The 23,128-nt window shown below is 42.3% G+C and overlaps 1 protein-coding gene across 1 annotated transcript in view; it reads left to right on the top strand.

The window, feature by feature from the left end:
• The window catches only part of FHIT (fragile histidine triad diadenosine triphosphatase), a 492,535-nt gene that overhangs the window by 391,757 nt on the left and 77,650 nt on the right, over positions 1-23,128 (top strand). The window contains exon 5 of the mRNA XM_059823354.1: positions 11,872-11,940. Within this exon, the coding sequence (XP_059679337.1) occupies positions 11,872-11,940 (69 nt within the window). The remainder of the gene's footprint in view (positions 1-11,871; positions 11,941-23,128) is intronic.

Genomic DNA, 23,128 nt, shown 5'->3' with positions numbered 1-23,128 from the left:
AGGGGCCTTTTCTAACCTGATTTCAGAATATTACCCAGTGAATAAAGGCAATGGAATGCATTTTATTTTATTTTGAAGTTTGGGGTCATACTGTTGTATTTCCTTTGCCATTATTAGCACATCTGCTTGCCAAATTTCTTCGAATCATGAAGGACTTAACCTGAAGTTAGTAAGAGTGTTGCTACTGGCTTGAGCAGAAAGGGAACTGGAGCAGGGCTGCACATTATGAAAGATGTCAAGAAAAATCCTAGTTACTTGGGAAATCCAGAATGAAAGTATTCTGCACTGGTAGCCTGGGAGAAGATATTAGCTTAGGTATCTTCAAAGGTGACTTGTGTCAGTGCTGATACTATGGTATTCTGCAAGGCCTGATCCAATAGCTGCTGAGACGGGGGAGTTGTTACAAGGATTTCAGTCACCTTTGGGTGATGTTGTAGGTGACTTATGAAATTTGATTTTTCAGGGAGGCTGTTTACTTCCACAAAACCATTTTGCATCCCAAATTCAACAGTGTGTGCAGGAAGTAAGTCAAAGAAAAATAGGATTGACCAGCAGTCATACAGTCCATGCCGAAAATCTGCTTTCTTGATCATTAGCTCCCTCACTGGATATGCCATCGAAATGGTTTGAGGTGACAAGGGAGGAGACTTACTCCTGTGGGTTGTTTGGAGACTGGTCCTGCTTCCCCATCATCCCAGAGGCTTTGGTGGACTGTTGAGGCATGAACAGCTGAGCAGCTGCATAAGAGATTTCAGGCATTGGTTCATGACAGGACAGGAGGAAATGGCCTCACGTTGTGCCAGGGGAGGTTTAGGCTGGATATTAGGAAAAATTTCTTTACTGAGAGAGTGGTGAATCATTGGAAGAGGCTGCCCAGGGAGGTGGTGGAGTCACCCTCACTGGAGCTGTTCAAGGAATGTGTGGACGTGGCATTGCGGGACATGGTTTAGTGGGCATGGGGGTGTTGGGTTGGTGGTTGGACTTAATGATCTTATAGGTCTTTTCAAACCTTAATGATTCTGTGATTCTGTGAGAGCTTAAAAATACTTTAAATGTGAGGTGAAGAAGTTGTGGAATGACACATATGCAAATAGCATTAAATTATGTTTTTATCTAAGATCTTCTGTTTGAAGCTAATTGAAAGACAGAGGCCACTGCTGCAGGAGGAAAATATGAAAAGAAAACTATACTGAAACATAAAAGTGTTTCTGATCAAGTAAAATCCTGTTTCTGTTGAATGTTTTATTTTGTTGCAGTCACATAAATTACCATCTTTGAAATACTAAAACTCCCACAATCAGCTTTTAATAACAGAAAATAATTTACATTTAAAAGGTTTAACTGAAGCAGCTAAACCTTAGTGATGAATGTGCACATTTGGCAATAAAAGAGGGAAACAGCCCATGTTTTTGAACCCATAGCTGCTATATATAATTTTAATATTATAAATAACAAAATGCAGTCTAGTGTGCGCCATAGGTATGCACAGAGATATTTACTAGTTCTTGGAAAATGTACCCTTAAGGGCATAAAATGCCTCAGTACTGACACAGAGCCTTGGAAATCTCCTTTAGCACTGATAGATACTGTGATGGAAAGCACCGTGGCTTGAATGCATTTCATCCTCCACAGAAAGTTATGAGGCTCAGTCAAGTTACCATCATCAGAAACCTTTTCTTTCTCCTTGCAGTAGCACCTCTCTTCTGTCTTGTGGTGGGTTGACCCTGGGTGGATGCCAGGTGCCCACCAAAGCTGCATTATCACTCCCCTTCCTCAGCTGGGCAGGGTAGAGAAGAATATATCAAAAGGCTCATGGGTCGAGTTAAGGACAAGGAAAGATCATTCAGCGATTACTGTCACTGGCAAAACAGACTTGACTTGGGGAAATAAGTTTAATTTATTACCAGTCAAATCAGAGTAGGATAAGGAGAAATAAAACCAAATCTTAAAAACACCTTCCCCACACCCCTCCCTTCTTACTGGGCTCAACTTCACTCCCAAATTGTCTACCTTCTCCCCCTCAGAGGCGCAGGGGGACAGGGAATGGGGGTTGCGGTCAGTTCATCACCCATTGTCTCTGCTGCTCCTTCCTCCTCAGGGGAGGACTCCTCACACACTTCCCCTGCTCCAGCGTGGGGTCCCTCCCACAGGAGACAGTTCTCCATGAACTTCTCCAACGTGGGTCCTTCCCATGGGCTGCAGTTCTTCATGAACTTTCCACAGGGTGCAGTCCTTCAGGAACAGACTGCTCCAGCCTGTGTCTCCCACGGGGTCACAAGTCCTGCCAGCAAACCTGCTCCAGCGTGTGTTCCTCTCTCCGTGGGGCCACAGGTCCTGCCAGGAGCCTGCTCCAGCACGGGCTTCCCATGGGGTCACAGCCTCCTTCAGGCATCCACCTGCTCTGGCGTGGGATCCTCCACGGGCTGCAGGTGGATATCTGCTCCACCGTGGACCTCCATGGGCTGCAAGGGGACAGCCTGCCTCACCGTGGTCTTCACCATGGGCTGCAGGGGAATCTTCTGCTCCAGCACCTGGAGCCTCTCCTCCCCCTCCTTCTTCACTGACCTGGGTGTCTGCAAACTTGTTTCTCTCACATATTCTCACTCCTCTCTCCAGCTGCAATTGCTGTTGCACAGGGTTTTTTCCCTTCTTAACTATATTATCCCAGAGGCACTACCACCATTGCTGATGGGCTCAGCCTTGGCCAGCAGGTCCATCTTGGAGCTGGCTGACATTGGGTCTATCGGACGCAGGGGAAGCTTCTAGCAGCTTCTCACAGAAGCCACCCCTGTAGCCCCCCTGGTACCAAAACCTTGCCATGCAAACCCTATACACATCTTTAACTAATGAAAGAGGAGACAGGAACAGTATTCTGCAGGAACCTCATCATCATCCTAGACGAGGTTGCAACAGTTGTCTAAAAAGGCAATAACCACAAAAATTAGAGATAATGATTTCCCTCTCAGAATAAGAGTAACTGGTATGTAAGGCTTGTCTTCCCCCTGCCACATCCATTCCTGATTTATCTTCTCTTCTTCTTCTCTACCCCCTGCATTAAAGGGGAAGTGGGCCATTGCTGCTATAATGCTCTTATTCCCTGCTAGTGGAGAAAAGATATATTTCAGTTTTATGCTCTCATCAGATGTACTCAGGCACATGGAAGAAATATCTTACAGGTGTTTGTATCATTGCAGATACTCCGGAGAATTGAAAACCCTCTGTATTCCAACAGTAATCTTTCCCTCGACCTTAGTGTACTTTATATCTCAGCTGGGGTGCCGAGTTCTGCCATTATTGGAGTCAGTAAGAAAATGGGTGGAAGTTACAGCAAAATGGGGATGAGACCCTGGGTGTTAATCATGGGACTGTAGGGCCAATGTTGTGGGAGAAGCTGTATGCAACTTCATATATAACAGCACTCTGAGGGAGCTGGACCTTTCTTGACATCTACAAGATTTGCTGGGGGGGGTTCAATCCTTACTCTTATTAATATCAGAAAGTGCATTAGCATTATATTGCCCTTCATATCAGACCTTTCAGGAGTCTCCCATCCTTTTCATTTAGATTGGGTATCCGAGGGAAAAACCCAGTAATAATGCACTGGTGTGATAATTAGTAAGCACATTCTGCATAATTACAACGTTAACATCTCAGGGGGGAAATGAAGGCTTGTGCGGTCCCTTTAACGGGGCAATTTGATAATCCTCTTAGCATTTTCTCTTTTGACTGATAATATTTCACAGAATTTTACTTTGTAAAATATTCCTAAAGGGAGGCTTAAGCAATAATGCACAGATTATGGAAATGACTCTCATTAAGTATAGGGAGAGACTTCAGCAAAGCCATGAACTGCTTCAAAACATGTAACCCCCATTAGGAGCTTCATTTAAATGTTTATTCACAGAGCAGTAAATGTTTATTATAGAACACTTTATTGAAACATAAATTAAAGAACCCTAATTACATGTATCACAAGTGTTAAAACAATATGCATTTATCAAGACTTAACTAAAGATCAGAGGTGAGAGGAAATGCAATTGTGCTTTCATTTGCATTTCAGCAACACCAAATTTGGACAAAACCGCCTGGACAAAGTGACCCTAAGGGAAGGCAAAGGTGCAGGACCTCAAGGCAGGTGCTCTCCGCCTGTCCCTAAGCCTGCACCACCTTCCTGAGCAGCTTCGGATGCACCTTCGTTGGTTTGTGCATCAGCTGTACCATCTGTAAAATGCAAGTCATACTTTATGCAGCGGCTGCCAGGGTTTAGGGTTGTTTTTGCAGTTCTTTGGTATTCAGGGGGTAGAAGATGCTGTACAGGTCTCACAGTGTTCCGATCGTAGTGTTGCTGACATACAATCCAGGAAACGTGGCATAGCAGTTTCCCCATCACTTCGTTGAACCCAGGTGCTGTTCTTCCTATTGATTCACACAGTAATGGTTGATGCTCCTGCAGGTCTGCCCGTTCTGTCCACTGTGGGTGCTGGGGAAGTGATAGGCACTGAATAATGGCAGATGAGAGGAGTTGGTGATGGTCCTTGGCCTGACCTTCCTACCACCATGTGTCGACTCTCATTCCTAGAGTTGCAGACCAGGCTAGAGGTCAGAAAACATCAGTTCAGAAGCACCATCCCACCCTTATTTCCATTTAGTTTATTTATTTGCTGCCTTTCAGAGGATCTCATAGGGGATGACCAAATTACATTTGGATCACCACTTCCAATGAACAGGCTAATTACCCTCATTATTGTGCCAGTTTTCTTGGGTTTCGGGCTAGGGGGGAGGAGTTGGCAGTTCTCTTGTAACTTCTAAAGTTGCCTTCAGCTGTGGAAGTTATAACTGCAGATCTCAAGTGGGTTTAAAAATCTTTCTATGCATATTTTCATTAGGTCTAAGTCTCTTTTCTAGCTCATACACAGCTCATTTCTTTAAACCTTTATAGCAGTTGACAGATACATTATTTATTGAGGATGCTGAATCTGCACATTTCTCAATCTACGTGTTTGCAGATACACTCTGCTGCAAGTTCCCCACTTGGTTTGGTTTCTGATATATTTTCAAATTCTCTCCATTTTGTTGCTTTACCAAGTACACGTTCTCTGTGCTGAGCAAGTATCTTGATACTTACTCTTCCAGAGGCAAATCCATGGCATAAACATTGGTAGGGATCATTGCAAAGCTTTCTTTTTTCCCTCCTAAGGGTATGTGCCCAGTGCAGTACCATGCAGAGGTACACAAGCGGCTCCTGAAAGGGTCCTCACACTGCAGCTTGGTAGCATCTGGAGAGCCTGTGTGGCCTCCTCTCCCAGGACTTGTTCCCTTGTTTCTTCTGTTTTCTCCCTTTGCACCCTCTTTCTGCACAATGTTTTTGATTCACAAAACTTCCAGCACCATCTCCGTTCTGGTGGTAGCTCCCACCCTTCCTGTTCTCTGGTGGCTCTTCTAGTCCATTCCCGCCTGCATCTCTGCTGTTTCTTCTGCTGGCACCCTGGGCTTTCTGAGACCGAGGTGGATTTCCCTGTCCTTCCCTTCCAAAGCATCCCTCTGTCCCCCTGCACATGCTGCTCTTGAGTCTGGCAGTCCGTGCCACTCCTTTCTGTCTGTATCACATCCTTATGTTTCTCATGATGATAGAAAAACAGGCTTTGGTTTTGTGTTTTAATAAACCAGAGCCAAAGCAAAGGTGTTACAAGAGTTTGTTAGTCTGTGCAGCCTTCCTGGGTTTGGAGCAACCCCTACCACCAGAATGCCAGAGTTGCTATCTGGGGAGGAGGCACCAAGTGTCTGCATCTATACAGCCTTGTGCATGAGGTTTTAGTGAAGCTGGGAAGGAAAATGCTGATTCCTAGAAATGGGGCATTTTTGTAGGAAAGGAATTGTTTCAAGTAGTTTCCTGTCATGTTTTAATATTTTATAAAAATTAGGTCTTTTAAAGTGGGCTCTCTTTGTGTAATTTATAACTCCTGGAAATGTAAAAAAAAAAAAAAAATGTTAATGTTGGCAATGATTTTGAAGGCTGTGAAAACTGAGTATTTTAATTGACCAAAACTCTTTCTTTTCCTAATGTTGGATAGGACTTTTTTATTTCTTAATTTGTTTCTCCATCCCAACCCAATTCAGGACTAGGAAAAACACCAAGAACTCATAAATACTCACTGAACAGAAATTGCTTTCCCACGAAGATGTCTTCGCCAGGGCCTGCAAGTCAAGGGCCCTAGAAGTTGGCTTGCAATGCCTAGAAAGAGCGGTTGTACCGAGTCTGCTGACGTCTGGGTAATGCGATGTATTTGCGGGGACAGCAGAGGGAGTGCTTTCTGTTAATGAGCTATGGATATACAGGCAGGGCTTTCCACGGAATAATTTTGTAACAGGGATAATTGAGCAGTTAATCAAGAATAGCAAACAAGGGCTCCATGGAAGCCCAGTTTACAGAGAGAACAAAATTGCCCTATTTTTCATGTGGCTATCTCAGTATTATGGTTGATTTTCTTTATCACCCGCTAACAGTCTTACTTGGAGAATGGTTATTAGTTTGGAATTTCTACAGTTAATCTGTTAGTTTAGAAGAAGCATTATCACAGCCTCCTGTAAGAAGCCCGTGTCTCTGTAATGGACAGGGGACTTTGCAGCAAACAAGGTGTTATCTGCAAACCACCATCCTTTTTCCCAGCGAACTGGCTGATGGGGGTCTCCTGGCCAGCAAGTCTTGCTGCCTGCAGCCGCTAATGCCCTTCCTGCCCTTCCTCCTGCCTGAACACGACAGTGGCAGGGACATTGGGGTTTACTCTTCCTGGCCATGATGTCCCTCCGTGCCCTACCTCACAGCCTTTTCTGAGCTTGCTGTACCATGAGACTGTGGAAGCCCATGGCTGCAAAGCTTTGTCTCTGTAGAAAGAATGAAAAGTAATGAGGGAGAGGATTAAGCTGCTGAAAGGCATCTGGTTTCGCTGCATGAAGGCATAGCTCAGCCACATACTGCTCTTGCAGGTGTGGGGGGGAACAACCCTTCCTCTGCCAACTTTTTGGCAGCCCCCCTGTCCTCAAGGTCACATGCTGCCAGTTTTTATGTATTCATCCTATAGCAACATTTATTGCTAATAGACCCTGGGTGCGTGCTGAGGAGCTCTCATGCAGGCTATTATCTCCCTTTCTGTTGGAAGCTGAGCTTTGTTGCTCTGCTAACCAGCACAGCAGCTGAGCGAATACAACATAATGTTCATGAATTATTGCAGGCAACGTCCATGTCCTCCCCAGTGGTGTGTGGCAGGGTCATCTGCTCTTCACTATTCTGGTCTACCCGGGAAATCTCTTTCAGTGTCTATTTTTGCCTAGTATTTTTGCTTTACATCCAGTGCAGTGGTGACACATTGGTTATTCAACCATAATTCAGTATATAAAACCGGCTGTAACTAGGAACATTGCTTTCTGCATGGCCTTGAGTGCTGAAGGAAAACTCACCTGACCTGAATGGGTGTTTTTCCAACAAAACAGGCTCCAGGTTTTTTGGCTGAGACTTCTGTGAGCGTTTTGCAGCCCTGGTTCACTGGAAATTGACTTTAGACATATAATCTCACAAATGCCTGTGCTGCTGCCAGATTTCAGCAGTGGTGGGATGAGCGCGCTCTGGAGTGCCCGTCAGCAGCCCCATGCTCCCACAGTCATGCTGGGAACACTGTGGGGCTTGAGTAGAGGATCCCCTCACTGCAGTGGGGAGGTCAGAGGTGGCACACAGTGGCTCTGGCTCACAATTTCCTCATGACACTACAGATTTGTTCCTTGCAGTATGTTTTCTAATTTTCTTGCCATTCTGGGTTTAAAGGTCTTGAAACAAACTTCTCTTAAGAGTGATTTTGCATCACTTGATAATTATCACTGTTAGGAGTTTCTCAAACTGAGATTTCATTTATAATGTGGTAGCCACTGTGAAAACAGAGGAAGCTACAGTCCCAGCCCTACAAAACTGTCAGTCTAATAATTTTAATTTTGAAGGTGCTATAAAATTCAGCTCCTACAGCCTCCTTCCAGCTGCTGCTGCCTCGTCATCCCTGGCAAGAAACCTTGTCACCAGTATCAGAAGCAACTGGGGCTCAGGCATCTTTGACCTACATGGTGTACCCCACCTGGGGACACATCGCTTTTTCCCCATGTTGTCATACCGAGTATGTCTGTCTCCTGCGATCGCGCACAGCTTTCTCCATCGGTGTCTGACAAGAAGAGGGAATGGTAGCTAACACTCTAAGCGATGCAAGTGTGTGTCTGCATTTTTTCTGCCCTGATGCAGGTGATATTGATCGGTCCATTAATGTAAATGCTTGGCTGTTGTATGTTGCTTTTCTTGCTTATGAATCAAAATAATGCAAAATGAGGGGAAAGCAATTTTTTAGGGAAAAAATGAAATACAATCAACAGTGCTTGAATACAGACTGCTGGAATGTGATGGGTCTGTCTGCCACCCACCAGACATGAGGATACCCACAATAACTGGGCAAAAAGTTGAAATGCTTTATTTTGACATTTTGTATACACAATATTTGGATTTTTTGTCTCCAAGCAGTGTTTTGAGGGAAGATTTGCCTAAATCTGTTTGTTTGGTTTAAAAAAAAATGCAGCCAAATGTTTTGCTTGTATCTACTGACACATTTCAGTCGACTGCAAATGTTTTTTTTGGACATGCAGGTTTTTGTTTTGCCTGGAAAACAAAATGGAAGGAAGCAACTTTAATTTGCGGGCACCTTGAAGTTATTTCTGCTTCCCCCAGTTGGGAAGACCTCCCTGTAGCCAGCAGCGGACGCAAAACACTGAGACATATAGATAATATCCGGGATGCGAATACTCCCACTGAACCAATTCACAAGTTGGAAATTGAGCTGGTGCTTAAGTGCCTTGGTGGATTGAGACTTTAGCAATAACAAATAGTACTAAGGAGGAAAAATGATCAATTAAAGAACTCCTAATGAATCCAAATACCAGCATCCCCAAGTTGAGAAGGCCAGAAGCTGAAAGGCAGATTGGAGAAGGTGTGAAATCCCCTTGTTCGATGGTTCTCATTACATGGTAGCCACTGCTCTGGGCTGCTTGTAGTTCCCTATGTTTTTTTGGTAAAGCTGAAGAGAAGGAAATTACGTGAGACGTTATTGCCGCTGCTGTTTGTTTCTATTACACAAACAGTAGGGAGAATCCAGATTTTTATTTATGTTCCATCCACAGAATTAAAAAAAAAAAAATGGGACGTCTGGAAAAAATTGCTCTCTCTTAAATTGATTGTAGTTACCTCAAACCTTGGAAACACTCATTTGTTTTGTGATGCAGCTGACAGATTTTGCTATGCAGCCTAGCATTGTGTAAGAACATAATGCATGTAGTAAAGGTGACTAACCCTTGAGGATGTCCCCACTGACGCCAAGTAGCCCGTATGCTGTCATAAACACTTTTTCTTCTTTTTTTTCATGCTGATTGCAGGAGCCCATTTGGGGTAGAAGATCACATTAGGCTCATTCATTACCTCCTGTGCTGGTCTGTGCATCTGCAGTGCAGCATCTCTGCGCTGAGCTTTGGACTACATCCCTGCGTACTTTCTGATATTCCAAATTGTTTGTCGTGGGTATACAGATCTTCTCCTGTGTGCGTCCTGGAACATTCTGCCACAGAGATAAAAATTACTCTTAAAGGTGGCTGAACTTCTGGGAGATATGGTTGTTGATAGCTGATATTAGGCTGTATATATATCATCAAGAGAAAGTCCTGAAAATTGATATTTGCAGCAAAACTATCACACCTTGTAGCAGAAGAGAAAGAAACTGATTGGCAGATTAGTCTCTATTTTTAAAAATAAATTTAAAATCTCATGAGAACCACAGGTGTGGCACGCTAGTGAAATTTTACAGTACCACTGCAAACTTTAATCTTCACTTTTAATTTTCTTAAAAGTCTGTCTTTGTCTAAAAGCAAAATTTCAGGCCTAGGGCTACTGAAGACCATCTTTAAACTTGCCTTGTGATTTTGAGCAATACATCATGAGAGCAGTGATGTTCAGATGATACATTGCACTAATACATCACAAGAGCACTATCGCGCTCATAATATATTAGTATAATACACTATCAGAACACTATCACTGATGTATTACTCAAAAACATAGTTTTTAACCCTCAAGAATCATCCTCATCTCTAGACTGAATACACTGAAAGCTGTGGCTGATGATAAGAATAAGCAATCGCATATTTTGGTTTCTCTAAGATAAGCTGAGAAATAAAAGAAGAGTGGTATTCAGAATACTTCATTAACTGAAACTTCCTTGTGATGTCATTTTATTCACTGAGCAAATGTTTCTATGGATTGAAGCTAACACCATATAGGTGTGTTTGAATTTTCTTACAAATAGGCTAAGAAAATATTTTTTTTATTTTGGATTTCATTCTAGACTTGAGCGATGTTTTGAGAATGTTTCAATGAGGTGCATGAATTTCAGTTGATTTCCACCTCATCGTATTGAGTCAGGTGTAAGCTATCTAAATTCTATGTAAAGCATTTGGTGCTTTCTGAGGCAGTCTTTTTTTTAGAACGATTTAGGTACCATCTGAAAAGATCTGGAGATGCATAAATGTGATCTGTCACTCAGACCATTTGCTGCCTTTCCTCAATGAGGTGTTTTTTCCTTTTATTCCTGAAGAATTATTCTCAGTTGTTTTGGTTTTTTTCTCAAAAGAGACTGAAAGAGAAAGGGGAAAAGATAAAAGAATGCTTTGCAATGTTGTAGCTGAACTTACTGCAGAAAAGCAGATAGATGAGCATTTGTTTGATTTCGTAGTAGAGTTTGAGTCTCAAGAATCTTGAATTACCCTTCCTATATGGTATGAAGTGACTGTCATAATCTTGAACAGAAAAAGAAAAATAGTAATAGTAATAATAAAACATCAAGTTAGGAAGGTGGCAAGTCATATATTGCCTTTCTTGTCCATATTTTTGTTCCTTTTCCACATCTCTCATCAGCATTTGTGACAAAAATACATTGCCCCTCACCTCCCTTCCATACCGGGTAGCCCAAAACTGCCTGTGCAGCTTATAGTCCTTAGCTCTGCTACCCCCCGAGCGATGGCCCTGCTGTCAGAAGAGTGATGCGCATGCTTCAGGCTCTGCAAAACTGGGCTCATAATTCTTGTGCCTCGCGGGTTTGGGTCCACTTGGTGCACTGGAGCCCGTGTCCCTGCAGGCATGTGCCCCCAGCACGCACCTCATACCACCGGGGCCTTCGGTCTGTTGTATTCAGGCTACAACCTCCTGGGGGGAAAAGCAAAACATTAAAGTCTTTTTAACCTTGCAAAAGACATTGCATTAGCTGTGCTGAACAGCTTACTACATTTCCTTTTCTGACAGCCTTTCTACCTACATGGTCTCCGTTACGTACCATCAGTTCCTCTATCCCCTGGCCTGTGCAGCGTAGCACTGAGCCCGGGGCTGCCCACACGAGCCCTCTGCCCACACCTGCTACAGCCGTATCCCATCACCAGAACCTTCTTATTCTTGTCGGTTTTGAAGTCACAACACGCAGCTCCGAGGTACATTGTCATTTCAAAGCTGTGGCTAAATACGTCTCTGACTGACAACTATGAATAATTCCACAGAGCCCCTCAACTTCCAGGCATTTCTCTCTGAAGCTCATATAATACAGCAGAGCTGCTCTGTCATGTTTTTCATCTTTTATATTCTCCAAAGAGTTGAGATACAGTTATGGAACAGGTTAATGCGTTTTCCTCTGAAAATAATGCTGTGGAAGCCCGTGCACGGTTACTTGTATGTGTGGAGAATAATGCTGACAATCCAGAAAAGAAAGTTATGAGCTTGATAATCACCATTGTTTTGTTTCACGTTTTCAGCATGTTCATGTCCATGTCCTTCCAAGGAGGGCTGGAGACTTCAGCAGGAATGACGATGTCTACAAGGAGGTAAGGGCTGCACTCCATTTCTTCTTCAGAGTTGGGTTTGCTGTTAGAAAATCACCTTAATGATACAGGTCCTGCCTTGAGTGGAGGGAGTTAATGGGATCTCTGCATCTTTATTGGTTGCAAAGAGCCTGTGATAGCACCAAGCCCTACACTGGGATTTCCTTGTGAGCCCTGGGTCAAGCTGTGGTCACACAGGGTCCCGAGGGAGGATGCCGTCGACACCTTTGGTACTTCTGTCACCACACACAGAGCGAGGTGACGTCTCTAGCAACAGTTGTGTTCTCCTGTTTTGAGGGTGTTGGGAAAAAGGGTGACCACATGGTTAGCCTGGCATGCAGAGAGCATGTCCTACCCCGTCTGCCAGCCTGGGGTGCCAAATCTCCCCCTTCCAACACGGGAAAACACAGGCGGCTCGTTACAACTCAATCACAAATTGCCTTCTGGCCTGCTTTTTGTAGGGCTTTGCTCATGCTCTGGACAAATCCCACTGTAGCCCCAAAGACAAAAATTAAAGAGCAACTACGCATATAGATGTAATATATGCATGTGCGCAGATTGTATGGCAGAGCTGGGGACATAAGCTGTTCCAGTGTGACTAAATTACTGGCTTTTGTTTAAATGAACAATTGTACTGGCATTAACAAAAAGTTTTTCCCAGCTTGACAGCTGTCACAATGAGTTAATGAAAAAATCTCACTATTGTTAGGTTTACAAATGGTTCCTAATGGGTTTGGTAGGATCCTCTATCTCAAATATGACATCTCCTCCTCTTTCTGAAAGTAGTTGATATAAACTTGTTCAGTACTACTGCAATACCATCTGCTTGAAGGAGAATTCATGACATTTTCTGCTTTTGTATTTTTTCCTTTGTGATATATACATGATGACAACTCCCCGCTCGCAAAAAAATGGTAGTGTATTTTAAAGTTTTCTAATGACTTAAATATGCAAATGTGGTGAAAAAAGTTTATTATTGACCAGTTACATGAAGCGTAGAGACTGAGAACCCCACTAATAAGGGTAAAACCTTATAATGAGACTGCTGAGCAAGACTAAATGAAAATACGTGATGGCCATCTTATATGCTGCTGTAGTTAAAAGCAGGTAAGTGAGGCAACTTGAAAGTTAACACTGAAAGGGTTGTCAGACATTGGAAGAGGCTGCCCAGGGCAGTGGTTGAGTCACCATCCCTCGAGGTACTTAAAAGACATGTGGATAAGGTGCTTAGGGACATGGTTTAGTGGTGGACTTAGCAGTGTTAGGTTAATGGTTGGACTCGATGATCTTGAAGGTCTTTTCTAACCTAAATGCTTCTATGATTCTATGATTTTTTTCCTTTTCAAATGTGTTAAGTGGTTTTAGATGCTGCACCAGCCCACAAACTCTGTTTCCATTTTTGTCATATTTACAATTCCATTTTTTTCTCTTTTAACACATTTATTTCTCCCTTGTTATATGTAAATACAAACAGGCAAAACTCTGTTAATGAACTAGACTGTACATTTAGTGTTGTTAAATGCAAACGGGTGACAAATTGGTTAAAAATATTTTTATCTTGTCATTTTCAGTTACAGCAATTGTAGGTGTTGCTTTTAGCAGACATAGGAAGTAAAAATATTTAGACGCAGATGTGATAATGTATCTTTTAGCAGAAGAATGTATAGCCTCAGAGTCTAACCAGCTATTCTTGAATACCACAGAGCTAATTTATGCTTTTGTACAGACTGTAGCTGATAAAGATTTCATTTTTTTTTAGGATGCCAGGGAAAATCCCACATTTGGTGCTATAAAAAGTTTGATGCAAAGTTCTGTCACTGTCTGGATTGGAGGATGCAGGATACTGTTTAAGCAGTATGCTATTATAAGTGGATGAATCTATTTTGAAACCACAAAATGGACAAATTATTAAAAATACAGCTGACTTTAGAAATCATTTGGAGTTTATGTCAGTAAGGCAAAAATCTTGTGATATAATGCCTCTCTGTGTTGTACCAAGAAGACATATCCCTTTGTCAAGATCTTTCAAAAGATTTAGGAAGATATGTAGTTCATGCTGGGGCAACAGGCTAAAAATCTACGAGGGATAGAGTACCATTAGGTGATATGTAGGTGCTGGAGAGAGCTTTAAATCCATCATCCACGGAATTTGTTCTTAGGACAATCCAAAACCTGTTTACAAACAATGCTTAATTTCCATATATTTGAGTGACAGATGGAGTTGTAGTTTAGGCAGCAAAGACCATCTTCCAAAATCATTTCAACAGCCTTTTCCTTGTAGTATGTGACATGAAGGCTGATCGGCCTCCCTTAAACAATTTGTGTAATTGTAAAGCACACCCAGGCTAAATTTTGCATATTGTGGTGCCTGGTTTAACTACCGCAGCTAAAGGCTTTACAGCTATTGGGTGTAATTTTCACAGATTCTGGATCTCGACTCTGGTTCAACACATCTATCGCAAAACCCTATCTATCTCTAAATGCCTTTGAGCTCTCCAAGCTCTGTAGTTGTCATCTGTATATGCTCAGCAGACTGCTGACAAATCCCATTGCTCTCTGAGTGTTTGACAGTGAAGGGAATGCCCAGATGTTGAGACATCAGTCCTCTTAGGAGACTTCTAGAGTTGAGACAACTAGAAAGTACTTGCAGTCTCTTACCGTGTGCTTTATTTTTCACATTCGGTTTGGGAGTGGCCACCCATCTGATTGAAAAGACAGAAAAAAGCATATCAGGTTGATCCCTGCTTAGTCTGTTTACTGAGCTCTGGTATCTTCAGGCTTTTGGCTATGAAGCTCTGACATAGCCTTGTCTAAAGCAACTTTTAAGCACAAAAAGTATACTTAAAGGTAAGGTATATCTTTAGCATTTGGTTTTTAATAAGGTTGCTGATGGACACTAATGTCTGCTGGTTTCTTAGAACTTCAATACTGGAACATTAATTGTAGAAGGAATAAAAGAGGGGCCAACACCTCTTCCACAGCACCTTCTCTAAGGCATTTCTTGGTGGAATATGTCACTTAATATTTTAGGTTTCTGTACCTCAAGTGCACATGAAAGAAGGCACTGCATGATTTTTCTAAGATACAGAGAGAATGGTTAATAATGAAAAAAAATATCTGCATTGAATGTTTTAGATGTATTTCCTTTGCATCTTTGTGAGGCTATTTCTTGGGAGGATATTTCCCAGGGAGTGTTTGGTATCCACCCTCTGGGGTCACCTCAGTGAAAAGCTGAAGGTATAATTTTTCAGTTCTTACATTTTCCTGCAATTATTTGAAGCCTAATGCTGCAAGTGTGCACATGTCAGAGTTAAATTGTTCTTACAGGCTTTTTTAAAGGATCAGGCCCTTCATGTTTTACTATTGCTGGATTACTTACTACATCTTGAGTAGTTCTTGTTCATTGATTCACTTTTTTTCTTGGGCAGCAAAACTATAGCAGCTAAATATTAGGAAAACTTTTGATCAGAATACCTCTTTATTCCTCTAGGTTTTCTGTTCAGATTGACATAGATTAATATTTTTACATTTATTAATCAAGGAACATAAAGGCCTTCCTACTAAGGAGTTGCCTGCTTTGAAGCGGACAAGTTTTTTGCTATTGTAACGGCATGTTCACAGTGACTGATAAGAATTTGGTATTAATGAATATCTTTACTGTAGAATGGCACCCTGTGTTGTTGCGGTCAGCACAAGTGCTGCAGAGTTGTTGGAGGTCATCGTGTCCAAGGCGTTCAAGAACATTATCCTGAAATGTCTCGGCAGTTTCATACACTCAGCCATCTGTGGGCAGTCCTCATTCAGTGTGTGTTTGAAAAGTCCATAGCACAGCCTGTCCCTGGTCTCCACTGAGTTGTTAGCCATTACTGCAATATAAATAACATTCATCATCCTTTAGGTTGGCAGGTAATAGCCGTACCGGGCCAGAGACTGTGGGGCTTTCTCAGAAAGGAAGACTGAATCAAAAGTCCACAATACCACTGTTATGAGTACTGACCTCAATAAGTTAATTTTGAGGCTGACAGACTCAGATGGGTGAGGGCAGCCTGGCCTCTCAGCAAAACCCTGAGCATCCCTGGCATGCAGTGATGTGTTTGTAGTGCAGACCCCTGTTCCTCCCCAAACTCTGTGTTTCACTTAGTGGTTGCAGCCTGCTGTAATGGATGCAGCTGCAGTAGTGATGCACATGCAGGGCTGTGCATGCAGGGCAAAGAGTGCCCATCTCCTCACCAGCTTTGCTTTCATGTTCACCTCATTTCCTGGCCTGTCTTCAGTTCCCAACCTAGGCTGGAGAGCACTGAGAATACTGTAAAAGGGGAAAGTGTGAACGAGAGAGGTTAACCCAAACCCCTGAGTCTCCATCCCCCGGCTGCCTGCCAGACCTGCATCACAGACCTCTTGTAATGAGCCTGGGTGAAACTTCCTAATGTGAATTCTTCAGTAACTTAGAGATTTTGTAAAATGCAGAAGCCAGCAAAAGAATTCGGCTCATGCTGTCCTTCTTCCCCTCTGGCATTCAGGCTCACAGAGAGACAGTCACTTAGGGAAAGATATTTTGACTTAGTGATCTCATTCAGCACATTATGTTAAATCATTTCAGCAAGAATACCTATTAGTAATCACTTCCAGTTCCAGGGAGGATGAAGGAGGCATTTTGGCATGTGACTCAAGAACCTGCTGGGCTGCTTCTTCAAGCTGGCAAAACAGGGGAACCGTGGTGAATTCAGAAGTTTAGTCAAACAAGCCTGAAGTTTAATTCTCCATGAGTGGCTTTGACTGTGACATGCCTTCACTCCGACCTGCAGACAGTGTCTCGCATGCTGCTGGGCACAGAGCCTGGTGGAGGGCTTGAAAACTGCACAGCTGCACTGAACTGTTTGGGCTGCTTCCTACTTAAAGATAAGGTATATATTGAAAAGATAAATAAGCCCTAATCCAGGTCCTGCTAGACAAAATGGAAAGATGCCCAACAGCTTCTGTGAGTGTTGGATTGAACTATTCATGAAAATTAATGGCATGCAGAGCTAATAGGCTGTTCCTTGGCCTCAGAATTATATTGCACCTTCTGGGAACATATTGTAGCCTGCTGGTAGATCAGTCTGCTGCATCTGAACTCCCTTGGGGCCAGACTCTGCTTTCTTTTCACCCTGCATGGGTAAACCCATGGAAAGGGAGGGAAGCAGCACAGAATCTAAATTGATATATTTTTTTAAAAAACCCTCTGTTTTCCCCAGGTGCAAGTCTATTTCCCTATCTTCTTCTGATGCGGAAGCAAATAAATTCTTCCCAGTAGGCTGTGGATTTCATCCTGGTCTTGCCAGTGTTGCTCTTTCTGACTGAGAGCACCAGAGGAGGTTCTGCTAGCCAAGAAGCATAAGCCTTTCCCAGTTGCTTCATGAGTCTTATGATATTATAGTGACTCCGGCTGGGCAAGTCAGATTGACTGCACATCAATATTTCCAACTGAGACTATTGCAGTAGAAGCTAGAACTTCTAGAGCTAGAATAATTATGTTTTGGATTTGGTAGCTGAATGGACAAAAAGTCATTTTGAGTTGACCTGAAGCAAATTTTTTTTTCCTATCAAACAAATTTCCTTTTTGAGTTAAACAGGATGATTTGTTTTCTGGACCATGATATTTCACCTGATTACAATTTGAAACCCCCTGGAGACTGCTGGCATGCCCTGCAAGCTTCTTGCATGGGCCCAACCTACATAAGGCAAAACTGACAAATTTTTCAGTAGGGCCCAGCAGGAATACTGGGAGACAACCTGTTGTCATGTATATCTCCCTAGATGGAAACCCCACTGTTTGTGATATTTTCTGCCCTTTCCAACCCTGTGAGGCATTTCTTAATTTGATACCTGAAATCTCTGAGATCTTCCTGTATGCTGCATACATTGCTGCACTTATTTTAAGATAGCAGGCTATCGTAATCGGATCTGATTAAGAGCCATTTCATTCACTGATATCTTCCATCGGATCTAGAGAAGTGGAATCAGCTTAACTATGGGAACGAATTAGAAGTGGTTAGAAGGGTTCCCATTAAGGCAGCCATCCCTCATGATCACACACATGCCCTTTACACCTAGACTTTGTCTGGAAGGTAATGTACATTTGGCATTTTACATATCATCATGTAGTCTCATTGCCCTCTAGCCTGGCTGTCTCTCTGCATTCCATCACTGCTCTTGCTGCTTCTTACCCTTTCCTACCTCAAGGCTTCTACAATCATTTTCCTCATAGGTAAAAAATATCAGCTTCCAGAAATCACTTACATTTAGTCTATAATATAGCAGAGACAAATTATTGTGACCATTACAAAAGATCTCTTGGCCCCTTCTGTAGGATGTTTACTGTGTTTAGCTCATGAAGTGTTTGCTCTTTTGTGTCCTTGATGGTAGTTCATTGGCAAGCGACTTAGTGACAAAGAGCCTCCAACCAAAGACAAGTTGCTGATAAGGGGATTAAAGCGAACATGCCCGTTTACTCTGTCAGTGCTTGCACTTGCTTAGCTGCTCAGGTGCCTCTTGTGTATTCCCAATCCCCAAGGTAAAACTGTCTCCAGACCTCTGCTTATCCTTTGATGCACAGCATAAGCTGAATTCATGCTGGTGGGGACAGCATGCCCCATTAGTATCCTAGATACTCGGCTCTTTGGAACTGGTGGTAAACAAAACTATCAGGGAGTTAGCATTTTCCGAAGAGATTTTTCTTCTCTGAACTGAAATGTTGCCATAAACTTAAAATGAAATACTCCCTTGCACTCTGTTTAAGGTTCAGGATATGGGAGCAGCTAATGGGTAACCCACAAATAAAAACACACTGAAATCCAGTGCACTGCACAACGGATAACTTCAGCAATTTGTTCTGCCAAAAGCAAGAATTTGGAGAGTCCCTTCTCAATCCATAGCACTGGTTCTGATATGACCAGCAGCTCACAGTGATCCAACCCTTTGACCCACATGCAGCTATGTAAAGATGCTATGGTTTTAGCTTGTGATCCCACAAGGAAAGAGCTCTTTGTACCCTGTAACATGGGGCAGTTCCTTTATCTGCTGTCTTGCAAATGTGGATCACAGTGTTTTGAGGGATCAGCTTTGTGCAGTGGAGATTCAGGTACCAGGTACCTGGGAAGTGATCATCTCGTAGGAGATACCATCTGAACTGGTTGTTGCTGGCAGTTGCATTGGCTCACCAGGCCCTGAATCAGCAGCTCCAGTGATTCGGATGCAATGCTATCTGTCACTTTCTAAATATGACTTTTGTAAATGAAGGTGGAAGTATATTAATGGAGCCAAGTGTTCTTCCTGGTTGGGAAGTAAATAAAAGTCTGATGGCATGGGTTTACCAATATCTGCAAGGTCAAGTTAATTTATTTTTTGAGTCAAAAGAGTGAAAAAATATATAGATAGGAGAAATAAGCTTTCCAGATATGTGCTTGTATTCTGGTTTTGTTCGTTTTGTGGGGAAAAAAAAAAAAGCATGCTTTCTTTTTCCTTTATATATTTGCCCACTGTTTTCCTCCTTTTTTTTTTTTTTTTCTTCTGGGGAAATAAAAAGTGTAGAAGGAAGCTGAACTGAGGGAGAGTTAGAAAAAACTGCCAATAATCCTAAAATGGAAAATAGAGAACTGAATGTTTGTGGTTTTCAGAAACCAAAATGACACGCTGACAGTTTAAGTTGAAACAAAAATCACCAAACCTCTTATTTAGGCACTTTTAAATAAGATATCGCTTATTAAAATAAAAGTGAAAATTATAAAGTCTGAAGAAAAATACTTCTTTTTTAATATACAGGTATTTATACATTTGCATTATATATATATTTATGGACATACACTTTGTGGGCATACACATATGGACAGAGTGGAGGGCTCCAAAGCACATGGAGTATTTATTTTGGCCCCCTCCAAGAGGAGAAAAAATGCTGCATTTTTATATTTTCTGTTGTAGCATGGTATAGCTGTTTGGGTTTTATTCATAAACTTTGTGTTTGTGGGAACTCGTGGACCTTCTCTTTTCCATGGAAATGAATGGGATTTGAGCATCTACATCTCTGAGCAAGATCTGATTATGTCATGCCTTTGCTCGTTATTTCTGCTACAACAGTCATCAGTGAAACAGTTAACAACATTGAAATATAAATTGTCATCCTTGAGGCTCCAGAGTTAACACCTTTCTGTTACCAGCTCGTTGTGGTTTCACAGTTAAAACCTCACCTCTTCCCGTAGAAGACAACACTTTACATTACAGCTTGTGGTCTGGCAAAAATGCTACAGAGTTTATCACAGGCAAGTCTCAGTTTTGTGCATTTAAAACAGTAGCCAAAAAAATTCATTGCCAAAGATAGAGCAGGCCCTGTTCTATACCATCATTGCCATATGTTAAGAGGGACTTAATGTGCATAAAAGGCAAAAGTATGAAAATATTTTAGGCTAAATACTGCAGGAATATGGCTTCCCTTTCTAGAGGCATTTGCTCAAAATTGTTTTCTGCTCTTTTGGGCCCTGATGAGGCAAGTAGACAGGCCAGTTGCTGGGATGGCAAGGGCTCAGGTCTCCTGTGGGCAGACCTGCCGATGGATTAAGCCCATATGATATCAGGAAGAAGGCTGATGGTAAAATTAGTTCAGAATGAGAGTGGACATTAGCTTTTGTTGCAATGTTTTTGACATGAATGAAGTCTGAAGAGACCATAGACCTGTTCCCATACTGGGAAAGAAAATGCTTATTTCAGTTTCAGAAAGGAGATTTTAACAAATCATTGCAGCAAAGTGAAAATTTAGTTCGACAGAGTGTCAGGATAATTATACACAACTTGGTTTTGTTTAAATATGTTAAGCACCATTGTTTCTTTTCCATGTTAAGGATTGACTTGAGTGCTAGGTTGCAGCAGTTTTCCTTAATTGCTTTAATCCTTGGCCTTAAGAAAATGAATACTTTAAATTTACACTTGTTAAGTACACTGCTAATGAAGAAAAGGCTTTAGCAATCTTTGGCAGTCCAAAACTGTATGTAAAAAAAGAGAAAGCAAAGAGGAAAAAGAGAAAGGGAGAAGCTAATCACCAAACCATTCTGTTAATGCTTATTTTAATCATCCTGCCTGCCCTTCCTGGCAGACAGAGCCATTAGGATGCAGAGGCAGGAGGCGAGCTATCACCGTCAAATGGCGCTGATGTTGAGAATTGGGCCCAGGAGTACAATTTGACTTGTCAGTTTATATAGACATAAAGCTTCATTGTTGTGCACAGACACAACTGACTTTTTAAAAGTCTATTTCCCTCCTGATGATGTGAGAATCTGCTCCCCTCTCTCCTACTGTTCTCCAGCCCTCGAATTTATTAGATAGCATTTATAACCCTGCACAGGGTTTACGTGGTACTGCAAGAGCAGGTGGGCTTCAGCAGTGCCACGAGCAGTCCACAGTCACCACACTTCCCAGCTTCTAACCACAAGGTACCCGTCGGGGTGGGGAGAGCGAAGAGCTTTCACTCCCACACTGGGTGATGTCTCGTTGCACGGAGCTTTAAAGTCTTCGGAATTGTTAATTCCCTGTGGAATTAAGTGTGTGTTTTAAAACACACAGGATGCTCAGAAGAAGAGAGGAGATAACAGTGTTTCCTTGGGGGGCAAAAATGAAGCATCTCCAAAATTTAATTAATTACTGGAAACCTACGATCTGTTTTCAAAAACAGCTTGTGTTGCTATTTTCCATGTATAGGAAACTTCTATCTTTCTGACAACTAACTTGTATACTAACAACTTCTTTCAGCTGAAGATGCCTCCCACTGTTGCAGGGAGCCACTGAGAGGGTTACAAGTAGCACAGTGCAGCATTTTCCCCAGATTTCACCCTTTGCATTCTGCAAAATGGAGAAAGTGTTTATTGGTACCCACATTGAGCAGTGGCATTTACTGCTTCAAGAAAAAGCAAGCTTCAAAATCCCGCTTGACTAAGTTGCAACCTAATTACAGCTATCCAAGCGCAGGTATTGCAGTAACCAGGGAAAGCTGGGCAATAAGGCAGCCTTTGTCCCACGTTGCCTGGACAGTTGCAGCATTGTGTACGGGGCTGTCAAAGAACCCCTTCCTGCATTTAATTGCAAAAACTGATCATAAATTTGTGCTAAACTTATAAGCAAATCCAACTAAACATTTGTATCTCCCTTTTGCCTATGTAAATTACTTCTGTGTACTGGCAGCTTGTTTCTAGGGATTGCAGTCTCTGTGGAAGTGGGAAGGTGTTGCAATAAATAGAGTTTTTAATGGAAGGCCTATTTTTAGATTTTTTTTTTTCTTGAACGATCACTTTATTCTTCCTTTTTGTAAGGAAAAAGTCTATTCTCATTCATTACATTAGTGTCTTTGAAGTGGCAAATGCACACAACTGCCAGATCACGTACAGCATGGGAGTTACGCAGGGTTTTCTTCAGCTGAGGCATGATTGTGAGCAGTAATTGAGATCAGCTCCCCAGGAGAAGGGACTCTGCTCTCCTTCCGATTTCTTTTCAGTAAAATAGTTGCACTTAATGCATTTATGAGTAGACTCTAAGTGCTAACATACTTTCTTCCCATATCCCTGCCATTTCTGTGGCAGTCTTACTGAAGAAATAACAATACATAACGCTGCATAAACACTTAAGGTCTTAGGTGTCTGCTTCCACGGGCACTCTCAAATTTTCTATTTGAAGATACTTTCATTTCACACTTTTTCATCTGAAGTGCCTGTTTTTGGAGACCTCAGAGCATTTTTTTTTACATATGTTAATTATGTTTCCTACCAGCTCTGTGAGTGCATTAAGTAATAGTACTTGCAGGTGCAATGCAGAGAGGTGAAGTGACATTGTGAAGTTATTGAATGAGTCAGAGTAAAGCTGCTGACCGTGGATATACCCATGAATCTCTGAACAAGCAAAAGGAGGGAGGTGGATTGATCACCCATCTACAGCTACATGGACTAATCCAACACGTGAAGTTCATGCTTCCTTGTAGGAAACTGTGGCCCTAAAGCAGCCGATAGATATGCTGGGATGTGCTCCCCAGCTTTGAGCAACACTGAAAACTTGGATCACTCTAAAGAACTTTGCTTCAGCTTTTTTCTGGACAATAATGCTGCTGGCATTTACAAAGTCACACTGTTACCTGGGGGTACACTGGCTTAATTCGACTAAGGCCTGTGAGCTGTAGCAA

This window comes from Gavia stellata, chromosome 12 (genome assembly GCF_030936135.1).
Source record: "Gavia stellata isolate bGavSte3 chromosome 12, bGavSte3.hap2, whole genome shotgun sequence".
NCBI lineage: Eukaryota > Metazoa > Chordata > Aves > Gaviiformes > Gaviidae > Gavia > Gavia stellata.
The sequence above is the reverse complement of the archived record's forward strand: the minus strand, read 5'-3'. Positions and strand labels throughout refer to the sequence as shown.